Source organism: Balearica regulorum, chromosome 6 (assembly GCF_011004875.1).
Source record: "Balearica regulorum gibbericeps isolate bBalReg1 chromosome 6, bBalReg1.pri, whole genome shotgun sequence".
NCBI classification, from domain to species: Eukaryota; Metazoa; Chordata; class Aves; order Gruiformes; family Gruidae; genus Balearica; species Balearica regulorum.
In genome coordinates this window covers 38,737,545-38,750,430 of record NC_046189.1, presented here as the reverse complement: position 1 = coordinate 38,750,430, position 12,886 = coordinate 38,737,545, and the positions used below count along the sequence as shown (strand labels likewise).

Sequence of the window (12,886 nt, the reverse complement as noted above, 5' to 3'; positions counted from 1 at the left end):
TTGGCAGGATTTTTTTTCAATAGTTTATTCATGATGTTCATTATTATGAGCTGTAAAGACTATGAGAATTTCATTTTTTAAATGTCTTATGGAATGTATCACTTTCTTAGATCTTGTAGACATGCTGTGGAAACCATAACATAAAATATGAGTTACTTACAATAACTAATTTTAATCCCATCTGCTAAGTATGACAACATTAGCATTTCCACTTAATTAAAAACACCCTTAAAGCAGCAATGTTTTAATCACTCCATTTTATTTACTCTCCTCCGGTGTCACTTATAATTGTAACTTTTTATTTTTTAATAATGAGGGATTTTTTTTTTCTCTGTGCATCACACAAAAAAGTGCTGTCGATAATTAGCAGTCTTCTGTTATTACTAGACTCAGGTGTCACAACTGTGTCTCATCCTCATTACAGTAAAAAATTTCACCTATCAGATTCATTATTGCTAGATAATGCGACTGAGAGCCTTAGCAGGCCCTCCAGAAAAGTAATTCAGCCAAGCAAAATTATCAGCTAATTATATTTAGAATCAAAAGCCCAACAACTATTTGCAGATAAATTGTATGAATTGAAGTGAATAGATCTGAATATTAAGATTCATAGATTTAGCAGATGATTTGTTAATTGGAATAAAAAGGTCATTTACTAGCCATTTTAACAATAGATCAATCGGAACTCTATTTATTATTTAACTAGTAGTGCTTAAGGATTGAAATGAAGAATAATTGTATTATTGTTCTGATATGCTACTTTTCTGGGAAAGGCCAGAAGCGGGGGGGAAGTTGCAGAGCTGTCCTGGCCGCGTTGGGGCTGAAGGCTGTGTCCGTGAGCTGGGGCTGCTCCGCCCCGCTCGGCTGGATCTATAGGGCCTGGCTTGGGAAAGGTTGATAGCAAGCCTTACCGCACCGTGGGAAGGACCTCGCAGAAAATGCGCGTAAACTGCGGTGCGGAAAGGTAGAAAATGAGTATGCAAATAAGATCATTTGCAAATGAAAGAATTCCAAATTTTAACTTTTATCCAGCAAACTACAGAGGCATTAAATTCTGATTTTACTAATTCATGATCCTGATAGAGGTTTTTCATAAGGGGAAGTTGCCTACTCAAATGATGACTCAGATTGCATCTTGGCCTGCAGTTTTGTTTTAGGGAGCTGTTCTTTTTTTTTTTTTTTTTTTTTTTTTTTCCCCATGCAGACGATATGATTAAAAAGCAAATATTTTAACATAACTTAGTGATCTGAGCTATTACTGAAATGTCCACAGTTTCACTCTTTTTTTTTTTTCTCCTAGATTAAAGAAAACTTTAAAAATCTATTTGCTTTGACATATGACACAATATTTAAGAACTGAAATCATCAATTAAATCACACATCAGAAACATTTCCCTTTGGTAAAAAATATAGTGCTAGACGATGTACACTTTGAAATTGTTGTTAATGTTTAAAATGCAATCTGAAGTGCATATGTTATTTTAAAAAAACCATAAATTACAAATTTTAAAAGTTTATGAAAAAAACCCTAGCAATCATTGCTTAGCGAAAGCATTTGCAGAGAAATGTCTATCTCTGGGTTTTGTGGTTATGCCTAGTTTTCTAGCATGAAAACTGAATACGTTATTCTTCATTTTATTTTTTTCCTGTTCAAAACTGAGTAGATCTAAATGAAACCGGGTTCCTTCTGGGTGCCTGTGCTAAAGTACCAAACCCGATATGCACATGAAGGTAGCAAAAGCCTTTTGGCTCGTCACTGAAGATAGAAAAGGTGAACGTTGACAAGATTTCAGATATTTTTTTCTGGGGACCGAGGGAAACTGAAGTTAAAAATAAAGCCCTCGTATGGTCAACATGTTGGAGGAAATTCAAAGACTCTCATAAAATAAACATATTTTAAGAAGTGTTTTGAATTTCACTGTGTAATTTCTGGCCAACAGAAATTACAGTTGTATCTTTGGAGGGACATTATGTCAGATCAATGGTCATTATGCAAAAAAAATAAACTGAAAACTTGATGCCTTAACCCGTTCAGTTATTAAAACGCAAACACAAAGAGGATAGCTTTTCTTCAGATTCGCTACTGGAAAACTTTGCGCCACTCTGTCGCAATTATAAAATATTTGGGTTTGATGTTCCAGGAGATATGTAAATTCTTCCCTGAAAAATCGCAAGTACGAAGCATCTCACGCTTTGGCAAAGGAATCACACCAGTAGTTATTAAAAAATACAACACTTTATGTCCCGAAAAATAAAGGAAATTATCCGCAGCGTGTGCGTAAGCTAAAATATCCCAGCCCAAGCATGCTGGAAGTTGTTCCTAGGCTGTATTTAATCATAACCTTTGGAGTCTTAAAGTGGAAGGAGAATATCTGTTCTGCCAGGTAACGGTGATTGCGTGCGGCTGTCTATACATCCACGTAGATCCCAACGCGCGCACGTGTGCCCTTGTTTTTCTGCAGCATTATTAAGAAAAGCCGTCCATACTTCACCATGTTGTTACATGTGTCTGTCTGCTGATTATAAAATGTGTTAAACAGTATTTAAAAAACAAAAAAATGCAGAGCTGCGCTTTGATTTATTCAGCGAACAAAACATATGCTCGCTGTTCTGTTCTATGTAATTCATATGATCAATAAAATTTTCTTTAAAAAGAGCAACTTTGGCATTTCGAAGGATTATGCTGCTGAAGAAAAAAAATGTTTCACTCTTGCTATATGTAGTCAACCTCGATGCTCTTGCACCACAAGAAGTTTTTGGCTCACTAACGTCTATTTTTGCGTATTTATTATTTCTAATCTTCAGGGTCGAAGCTGTGTATTGCGGCTGTTACCCGCTGTGTCCCAAAGCCTTGGTGTACCCGGAGATATTTCCAGGTAGCTGTTTTGCTCCACATTCTTTTTTCTGAAACGTAATAATGTGATTCATGCTAAAATACAAAGTTTAAGAATAAACTTGAGCAAAAGCAATTGTTTATTTGGCAAGCCAACATGTTAGTGTTAAGGAAAATTTTATGTGTTTTAATACATTAGACGAAGTTTATATTTGCCATCTGTTCTTTTAAGATAACACAAAAGCAAGTTTTGAAATAGCATTCTTCATTGTTAGCATACACAACCCGTAATGATAGATTTTTTGTTGAAAGGTCAGTGATGCTGCAATGGCTTGCAGATTTTTTTGATACACGGAAAAAAAAAAACCCGAGGCCTGAAAATCACACCAAATTATTTAAACAATTTAATACTTAATAGTATGCAACTGCGGTGCAGGATACACGCTAACGTAGTACCAGTTCTTTCAAAAATCTCATCACTAAATGTATCACATATGCATTGTGTTACATTAGAATAATGTATTTTAATCACCCAAAGGAGATGTCTAAACAGCACAACTACACAGTCTTATTTAGCATTAAACATCCTTGTGAGCTGAGGTAACCTTATAAAATCATGCTTAAATAATGTAAAACACGAGGCGGCACAGAGCAATATGCATTTTTAATTAGTAAAGTGACTAATATCGAGTGTGTGCTTTGAGGTTTTTGTTTCATTAAAAATGTATCTGTTTTTCCTGCAGCTGAATATCTGTATTCTACACCTGAACAGCTTTTTAAAAGGCTTCAGAATTTCTGCAAGAGACCAGATACTGTAAGGAAACATCTCTATAAGGTAGTTGTTCAGAATAGTTTTACATGATATAATGCCATATTGAAGTACAAAGGAAAAAAAACCCCTTAAAAAAACAACATTTAATTAACATACTAATGTTTAAAGGAAACATGCTAGGGAGGGATATTAGTCGTTACACTAACAAGGATTAATTAAGCTAGATGCCAGTTGTATTAACCTAGGTCTTATGAAATACGTGCACTTAATGCATGCTACATGCTTTTTTTTAATTTATTGTTTTCTAAAATGACTGTCCTTTACATTTGGACCCAAGAGGCTTATAAAAATGAACCTGGATTAATGCAACTCATTAGTTTAAAAGGAAAATAAAAGAAAGATCCTACAATTATACTAATGAGGATAAGCCTACCTTCCTATTCTAATTTAATCTTCAGTCCTCAGAAAATGCAGGTGACTTGTATCAGGTAAGATTTCTCTGCCTTTTGGAGGTATTTGAATTATTTTGGTAATTATGATTATTTTAACTCTTTGCTTTTTGAGGTATGTTATGTTGAACACAAAAAAAGTTTATCATCGGAAGCATAATCTACTGGTATTTATCATGTCCTATTCTTTGCAGTGATTTATGTAGTGAAAGTACCGTTTCAGTGGCAGACCTTCCGATCGAGTTTTGATCGAGCGTTCAAGTCTAGACCGACTTTCGTATTTTTAAGAGGTGTATTTATACTGCTAGGAGTCACGCTTTTTTTTAATTACGCGATTGTAGATAAAGCCCTACATTCTATATTATTCCAGTCTAGAGCTATTATTACACGATGCTGCTTTTAGAAAAATAGCTGCTCTTTCCTGCATGCTGATACGTACATTTACAGTGTCGTCTGACTTTTACAGTCCTGGCTATGCCGTGGGCAGGTTGGATACGCATTACCGCTGCACGACAAAGGTGCTTCAGGTAGCATTTGTAAAAAAACCAAAAAAACCCCAAAAAACCCACCCTGAATTCAGCTGAAAATCCTTAAAAGCTTGGGAGCGCACAGAAATAACTCCTCGGGTTACCCGTGCAATACAAATGTGGTCTCTTTAGCGTTTCCTGGCTGTCGCCGTCCAGGCACGCTGTTAACGAGCAAGTCGAGTAATCTCCTTCTTAATTTGGAGGCTCGTGCTGCCAGCAGACCTAACCTCATCTCTGCACCGTCCTCCCTGCGGGGACCAGAAAGCGTTGGGGCTTGCTGCGTGTCGTCTGCCTCCCTACCCCTTCCCGCACACATGTAGCGGGAGGAGCCAGGGTTTAGCCCGCGTCTGACTTTTTTTGTGACCTAAAAATAGACATTTACATAATGATACATCAAAGATGATGTCGTTTCTGCAGGAAACAGTTAAAACTTCAAGAAAAAAGGAGAGAACCAAAAATGCAATTTAACACCCAATTTCAAGCTCATTATCTTTCATTGTCTATTAACTTGGCAATGGTTCAGAAGGTAGCTCATAATAGTTTAAAATGCTGACTGAACACTTCCAGTGTTCAGCATTACTTCTTGAGTCAATAGTATCGTATAGTTATACATGGTGGCTTCAAAGGGAAAACAGTCCTTAAACGTTTACCTTGACATTTCCCGATGCTTCAAGTTCGGCTAATAGTTGCGTTCACGTGGATCTTCCCTCTACGTGTGGATCCCCAGCTCCTAAACAGAGCCGAGCTGCACTAAAAATGGACATAACGGTACAGCAAATACTGATGTGAAGTGGTATGGGTTTAAAATGTGTGCACGAGCCCCGTAAGCAAAATGCTAATTTGCTTGAAGGATTTTTCTTTTTTTAAAAAAATCCCTTGGGATGATTTTCCGGCTGAAGCTGAAGGAGTTTATCCTACCCCTTGCACGTGGGCACTATTAACAGTGCAGCCCCGACCGGATCTTCCCAGCGTTCGCACGGATTGTCTGCAACAGGTAGCAATCGAGCTGAGTGGGGGATCGCTTTAAGATGAGTAAAGCAGAGACTAATCCAGAACCTGGGACTACCGGTGAAAAGATCCCTGTTGTCTTTAATAGGCTTTGGATCAGCTCGGAGAATACTGTTAGAGTTGTCTTTTTGTACCTACGCCCACGTGTGCCAAGTCTTCCTTTCGCAATGAAACTATCCGCAAAGCCTCTTAGAAAACCACTAACTTAGATGTGTGCTGTTCCTGGAATTTTCGATGGAACGATTTTTAGGAAGCTGAAAAAAGTGAAATCATGAAGGGCGTGCAGCACTTCCGCTGTATTTTCACTTTTTTTCAAATCAGTGTAATATTATATTTACTGCAGTGGAATAGAAAAGGGACCCCAGCACGGTGATGCGTACTAACTATTTTTCTTTCAGAAACCTTCCTGACATGCTCCCTGCCTCGAGTCCGTAAAGTGGCTGTGGAGTCTTGAAAGTAAAAATGCTTTAAAAGCAAATAGTGCTTTTCTTTACTGTTTGGGGATTCTGCTTCGTAGATTGGGAAGTAATCATCATCAGAAGTACCTTGGCTTATCCTTTTACATATTGCTGGGGTTTTATTACTGAGGCTATCCATAATAATTAGGCAGCGGTCTAATTAAACAGGCAGTTATTCCTTCAGTTGTCCTCAGCGCTTGCGCTGACAAAATTAGGAGCAAAAGGGGAGATAAATGGCAGCGGGGCAGTCGGGTTAGGGAGCCGGGCACGGCGGATGTCCCTGTGAAAATGCACAGACCGAGACATTGAACTGCAGTAGCTGAACTCCGTGGAGCAGATTGAAGCTGGCAGACTTGTTAAAGTGTCCGTAATGTAAGCACCTATGAAAACCTTTCCAAATGATGTATTACTTACCCTGTGTATTCTCACAGCACCCAAGGCTGCCTCATTTGCATTTCGACGTTGCCTTCTACCAGTTATTAACAGAAGATTGAGATGAGCGGAAAGCAAACCTCATTTGTTATCAATTATTTGTTCTGTTCCAGTTTTATGGAATCAAACGTTGCTCTCTGGTTCGGGGTATTTGTGGTTGCCAAAGTAAGCGCCAGAATGAAGCGAGTAACAGCAACAGGGCTTCGGTCTCCGTCACATTACACCAGAGGACCTGTCAGTGTTTGCAGGCTCCCTATCTAGTAGGTTTAAAATTTAAAAAAAAGAATAAAAAAATAGGGCAAAGCATTTGTTTCTGCATTATTTTCTTTAAGTTTACCTTTCAGTTCCCTCACTTCAGTTTCTTAATTTAAAACAGCAAGTATAAAGAGTATGCAGTGGAAAGGGACAAGAAGAGTTGCCAAAAGCCAGGCATGGAAGGAGCTGACAACTTTAAATAATCTCTCCCAGCCCTCCCAGCTGAATGAGTGCTGGTTGACATGCTGTCAGCTTCAGTTCCTACAGAAAAATCCTACTCTCACTCATGCTTGTTTAACGGAGAAAAGAATTTGGCCCACTTTCTGACATTCATCTTCTCATTTCCATCACACTACAGAAGCTCACCTGCCTATGAAAAGACACATGGCGTGATTTTTTTTTTCCTTTCTTACACCACTGTAGAAGGAAGTCTGCTGAATTCAAAGGAATTAAACTGCTGTAAAATCAAATTAAGATCCCAGTTAGACCGTAGACATCTGAATTGTTTCCAGTCTCAGGATTTGGCTGTATAGGGCAGTTCTAACAAAACTTTCTTTTTTCTTTTTTTTTTTTTTTTTCCCTTTTCTTTTTGCTCTGATTTGAGATAAAGCAGTATCTTTAGTAATTCAGGAAAACACGTAGAAGGGAAAACTGCTCCTGGTCCAGCTTTAATATTTAGGCACAGCTAGGGAGGCAGCAGGAGGCATTCTCAGCCTAAGGATAGGGGGTGCTGGACAAGCGAGGATGTCCCATCAGCCACTCAGCCCTGTTGCAAGGAGCAGAAGTTGTTCATAGTTCTTGTACGGCTCATGTGAGAGCCAGGGATGATGCCTCTGCCCTCATCCGTACCCACTGCCCAGCAAAACTCCATGAGAAATTTCATTTTTCCGTAAGGATGCTAACCGCCACTCTGGATCAGCACGCCATGTGTTTAATTCCATGGTTTTGATAGTGGTGAGCATCAGATGTTTGGGAGAGGGCTGACATGAGTAGAAATGGGATATTAAAGGTCTTCTCTTTGTCTTTTAGAGTTAGAGATTGGTCCTAACCCCGGACTTGGACATTTTATCACCTCTCACAGGCTTTTAGTGTTAAGTATTGCCAGGCTGTACATAACAGTTCTCCATTTGACATTCAGGCGCTTGGAAGCCCCTGTTCCTGTCTTTCACGGCTTCCTATAGCAAAGCGGTTCATCATATCTTTAGAGACAGCGGTAAAAGCATTTCCTTCAATTGGCTCAGGGTTTCCCCACCTTCAGTTGCGTTGAGTGTCTGGAGTTGGTCGCCTGGAAGCAGAAGCTCCTCATCCATCTTTCCTATACCGTTCATTGTTTTATAAACGTTTGTCAAACTCTTACAGCATCCCGGTCTTTTCAGTCTTTCCCCGTGAACATTATTCCATATTTATGTGCTAATTTCTCATCATCCAAGCCATTTTGATGCTTGAGAACTGGTTTTGTGCTGGTGCGATCATTGCTTTACAGAGTATTCTGGGCCATGCCATCGGTTTATGTGATGTGTTGTACTCTGATAATTTTCAACCTGTTCCTTATGGAGCCAAACATACTGTTTACTTTTTAATGGTGAATGTATATTGAGCAGATGTTTGCTTACAGTGTTCTCCAGATCTTTTGTCCTGAGCTGATAAAGTTAATTTAGAGCTCTATAGGATATGCAAATAGTACAAATATTTCCGGCAGAGCACGTTTGCAGAGAAAAAAGAAGGCATCGTATTGAATTTGTGCTTCTCCCTGGTTAGCGTTAGGCGCAGGTTAGAAGGAGGTTGGAAGGACAAGTGGGAAACTTGAATTTGCCTCTTGAGATGCTTGGTTTCCAGTGGGCATAATTTAAAATGGTTTCAGAGATGGTCTAGATCTGCTTCTCAGAGCCTGTATGGGAAGGTTTATAGCAGCCTGGGAACTCTGGAGTGCGGCGTGCTGCGTCCCTGCTCTCCCGTCTCTGTGTCAGTGCTTAGGCATGGGAGCCTAAGTAAAATGTATATAATTAAGAATTTCTTATGCGAGAGAAAACTTTGGTTACTTATTTAGAACACGGAATCATAGTTAAGGAAGGTACCTCTGGAGGTCATGTGGTCAGCCTCTGCTCAAAGCAGGGCCCACTTCGAAGCAGGATCTAACTTCGAAGTTGGATTAAGTTCCTCAGGGTCGCATCCAGGTTAGACTGAAGTCTTGACATTTTCCATTCCCATACGTATAGCTGATATAGGTGAAATCCAGCTAGCTTAGGAGGTTTGAACAGGTGGGAAGATCTGCTGGACTGTGGGACACTATTTAAGCATTTTGGGTCAACCTTAGGTCTTCAAGCAGCGTGTGGGTCTGGAAGCAGCTGTGGTAGAGTGAGGTCTGCTAGCTAATGTGGATCCTCACTGTGAAAGAAATGAGCTGGCAGGTAGCTGTTGAAGTTGCCTGCTAGGTCATTCTGGGATCCAGCCATACATATGTAGACATACGTGTCCTGCATCTGAACTTCTCCCAGGGTTTGCCTTGCTCTTGGCTCCCTGAGGTATACATCCAGGAGATTTCAGGTCTCTGAAAATGTTGGTCTATAGCGGAGCAGGAGGAAAGCGTTCATTAAGAAGGCAGTGATGTGTGCATCTTTCAGCATAAACACCAGGACTTTGAACTTTTTATTGTCACAATATTAGATAGCTTCCAATTTAGGTTTAGAAAGTATATGAAAACTGGCGGATGAACTACAACCGCTGCAAAACGGTAGATGGAGAAACAGGTCAAAGGAGATAGGATTGACTTCGAGAGGAAAGTTGAAAAAAACATGAAAACTTACTTTTTTCAGTAACGTATTTTGAAATTACCTTGAAAAAGAAAGCCTGAAACCGTTTTCCTACTGTTGCAGTTGGTCAGTGTGTTCTGAACCATCCTCTGCAAGGTACCCACCAACGTATCTTGCATAGATTCACATCCAACATTTGATGGCTCTTTGTTTAAAGACAGAAAGAATGAAATGAGTTTTAAAAGACTGATGTAAGAAACTACAGAACAGACCAGTTTGTGCAGGGAAAAACCGTTACTCTGCTGAGGAGTATTATATGGGTCTGACTCGGGCCTCACAGTGCACCCAGTCCGTGTAAACCAATACTGTCTTCTGATGGTGGTTTCCAAAGGTGCTTGGCATTTGAAAGTTGAGCTCCAAAAGTAATTACTACAAGCTGCTTTCCACCTCGATTCTCCCCCAATACTCACTTACAGAGGGAAGGAGCTGGGTCACAGAGTAAAGCTGACCCGATACAAATTGGCTCTGTAAATCACTCTGCTGTCTTGCCTGCCAAATCTCAGTTTTTCTGCTGAATAATAGTCTCTAATTCTTAATTTTGTTAAGATAATTTTTTAAAAAGTACATAAAATGTGCACCAAATCAGTACTGTCTTCTTGAACTCCAGCTGTCCTGAAACAGCGGGTCCAAATGGATGACCAGTCTTTCTTAAATTCTAAAGGTTAACTCTGAAGTCTAATGATGGCAGAGTAGATATTAATTGCTTCACTTCTGATCTTAGGACACAAGAAACAAGTAAGTTGATTATTTTGTAAAAGATATTGTACTGGTACTGACATTATGCTGCGTGTTCTTCATGGGGAGGTCTTTATGTGAAAACTTTGCTTCTCTCAATCTCTGCGTATTTAGGAGCTGTTGACTGAGTCACTATTCCTTGAAAAAATGAATGCCCAGACCTTTGCAGAATTATCACTCCCCTGAAAAAGGAGTTGGGTGTATTATCTCCAAGGTTACTCTAAAATAAAGCCCAGAAGCCAGGCCGATGACGGTCAAGCAGGAGAATTAGGCCCTCGCTCCTGCTGGTTGGCGGTTCCGCCGTGCCTGAGGGTGCGAGAGGCGGGTCAGTCCCCGCAGGTGTTCAGTCCTTGGCCTGTCCGCCGAGACCACCGCTAAAACAGATGGACGTTTGATGGTGGAAGCCCTCATCCAGGAGCAAATAACCTGGGGCTGCCGACCAGCTCACCTGGCTTTAAAAAAAACCCCGCGGAATTCTCCCCGTTTCCAAATAATGCCGCGTAAGCCTTCTCTGACCAACTCGCTTCCGCCCTGCGGAAATCCCGGGTTTCGGCACAGAGCCGTGCTCCTTCCCGCGCGACAGACGTCCCTTTTGTGTCCCAGCATCTAACGCGGCTTCGTGCGCTTTTCTCTTCTGCTTCCTCGTAGGGCGAGACGGCTGGGTTTTCTTGGGCAGCGCTCGGCAGTAAATTCAGGTCTCTGCTCGCAGCAGAACCGAGGGAAGATTTGTGACAGATGGGGCTAAGTCACAAACTTGCAGCCTCAGGCAGAATTGTGGAAGTTTCCAGAGTGTGCCCATATTTACCTGATCAGAGAGAAAAGAAAATCTGCAGAGGAAGCCGAGCCTGGCTGCTTGTCATAGCTGACACAGAGCCATCTGCCACAAACCTGTGGCGGCTTCAGATCTCCAATCCCTGCCACCACCCCAGCTCAAATTAAATACAGATTCTTAGAGACGTTATGATGGTTACACATGTCCTCGGCATCACATGCAGGAGACTGTTCAAAAAAAATATGTGGCCTGTTGTATAACCGCACTCATGTATCCCATATGTGGTGCCACATTGAATTTCCGGTTGAATCTGTTTTTATCCTTTGTACTGGATGACATGGTGCCTGAATTCTTTCTTTTCGCCGACACGATGGCAGCCAAGCTGCAGCTTCAAACGCTCACACTTGGCTGAGTTTCTACCTAGGTTGCCAGGTTATCATTGGAGCCTTATTGTGTCCTCAAAGGGCCACAGGGCCTGAAAGGAGGATCCGAACGCTGCCGGACTAATTGGGCAGCCATCTCCGGGTTGTTTGGAGGCAAAGGGCTGCTTTAGCACTTTTTTTTTTCTTTTTTTTTTTTTTTTTTTTTTCAAATTAATGACTCTCTGGCGCGGGGGTTTTTAAGTGAAGGTATTAATAAGGGGTCTGGCAGGTAATCCCATGATTCGCGGAGTTACATTTGCATTTAATTAATCTTAAAGAAAGCTGAAAGATAAACAGCTGTAATTCAAACTAGCATGGGAAATATGCTACATGGTGCCATCTATCCGATAAAATGAAAGCCGAGACACTTGTTTTATTTCTCTCAAGGATGGAGAACAAACAGATAACAGTCAAAATACTTCCAATAAAAACCAGTAGTTTAAATGTAACGGCAGTTCATCAAGAATCTTCGCATCCCGTTACAAATACAGTCTTTTAAAGATAAATCACTTATGATTCCAGCAGTCAAGCTGCTATATTTGTTGATGTAAAATGTTTTGAAGATGTAGATTGTACAATAAATTTTTAATAAAGTGCCCACTGCAATTTTTAATTAGCATATCTCATTCATGTATAAGTGTGTACATCTATCTGTATGTTTATCACTATGCATATCCTTGTGTCAGAGTCAATGAATGCAATTGTGTCTTTATCTGATGAAGTAGAATCTGTTTTGCAAGTGATAATAAAACGTTATGACAATTCCAAGATTTTCCACTCCGCTCTGGGAAGAAGCAAGAAGAGGACTCTGGCTGAGGTGTTACGGTGTGAAGCCGGGTAAGAGCCCTCTTTGCGGACGGCCGTGGTGTCAGCTTCCCTCGTGTCAGGCAGGGTACCTCCTCTCCCCATCGCGGCAGCAGACATCAGCATCTTTCCTTTGCCCGAGCGCTGTCCGCAGCAGGTGAAGGGCGCGGGCTGGTCCCCCTCGGCACACGTGCCTTCCTGCCTTCGGACGCCATCAAGATGCCGAACTGTCCTTTTTCAGCGCGAGAGGGAGCATGCGGTACCTCTCTTTAAAATCACTCCATTAAGCAATCAAAAAACCCAGGGGAGATCCAACGGTAAGTGTTCGGATGTTTCCCTAGCGCTGCAGAGTTGTGATTTTGCAGTAATCGTTGTGTCTTCTAAGCTGGTTCCTCCTCATTTCTGCTCGACCAAAGCCCAGCCTGGGTCTAGGCGTTTAGCGTGGTCGAGTAGAAGTGGTCTTCTCAAGACAGCGTGCGGAGGTGCCGTAGTCATCCTTGGTAGAGCCGAGTAACAGGACTGCCTTGCACTTCTTATTGGAGTGTATCCTGAATGTTCACTGATGTTATCACACCTTGCACTCACAAGAGCGAGTATTTTTTGTCTTTA

The 12,886-nt window shown here is 41.0% G+C and overlaps 1 protein-coding gene across 12 annotated transcripts in view; it reads left to right on the top strand.

The window, feature by feature from the left end:
• Positions 1 to 12,086, top strand: part of QTMAN (queuosine-tRNA mannosyltransferase) — a 185,087-nt gene extending 173,001 nt beyond the window's left edge. For 10 of the 12 annotated variants that reach the window (XM_075757253.1, XM_075757256.1, XM_075757263.1 and 7 more), the window contains 3 exons: positions 2,806 to 2,876; positions 3,577 to 3,668; positions 10,928 to 12,086. In XM_075757253.1, coding sequence (XP_075613368.1) covers positions 2,806 to 2,876; positions 3,577 to 3,668; positions 10,928 to 11,011 — 247 coding nt within the window. In that variant the 3' untranslated portion in view covers positions 11,012 to 12,086. The other 2 variants (XR_012836187.1, XM_075757261.1) reach the window with 2 other exon arrangements.
• Positions 12,087 to 12,886: the final 800 nt, after the last annotated feature.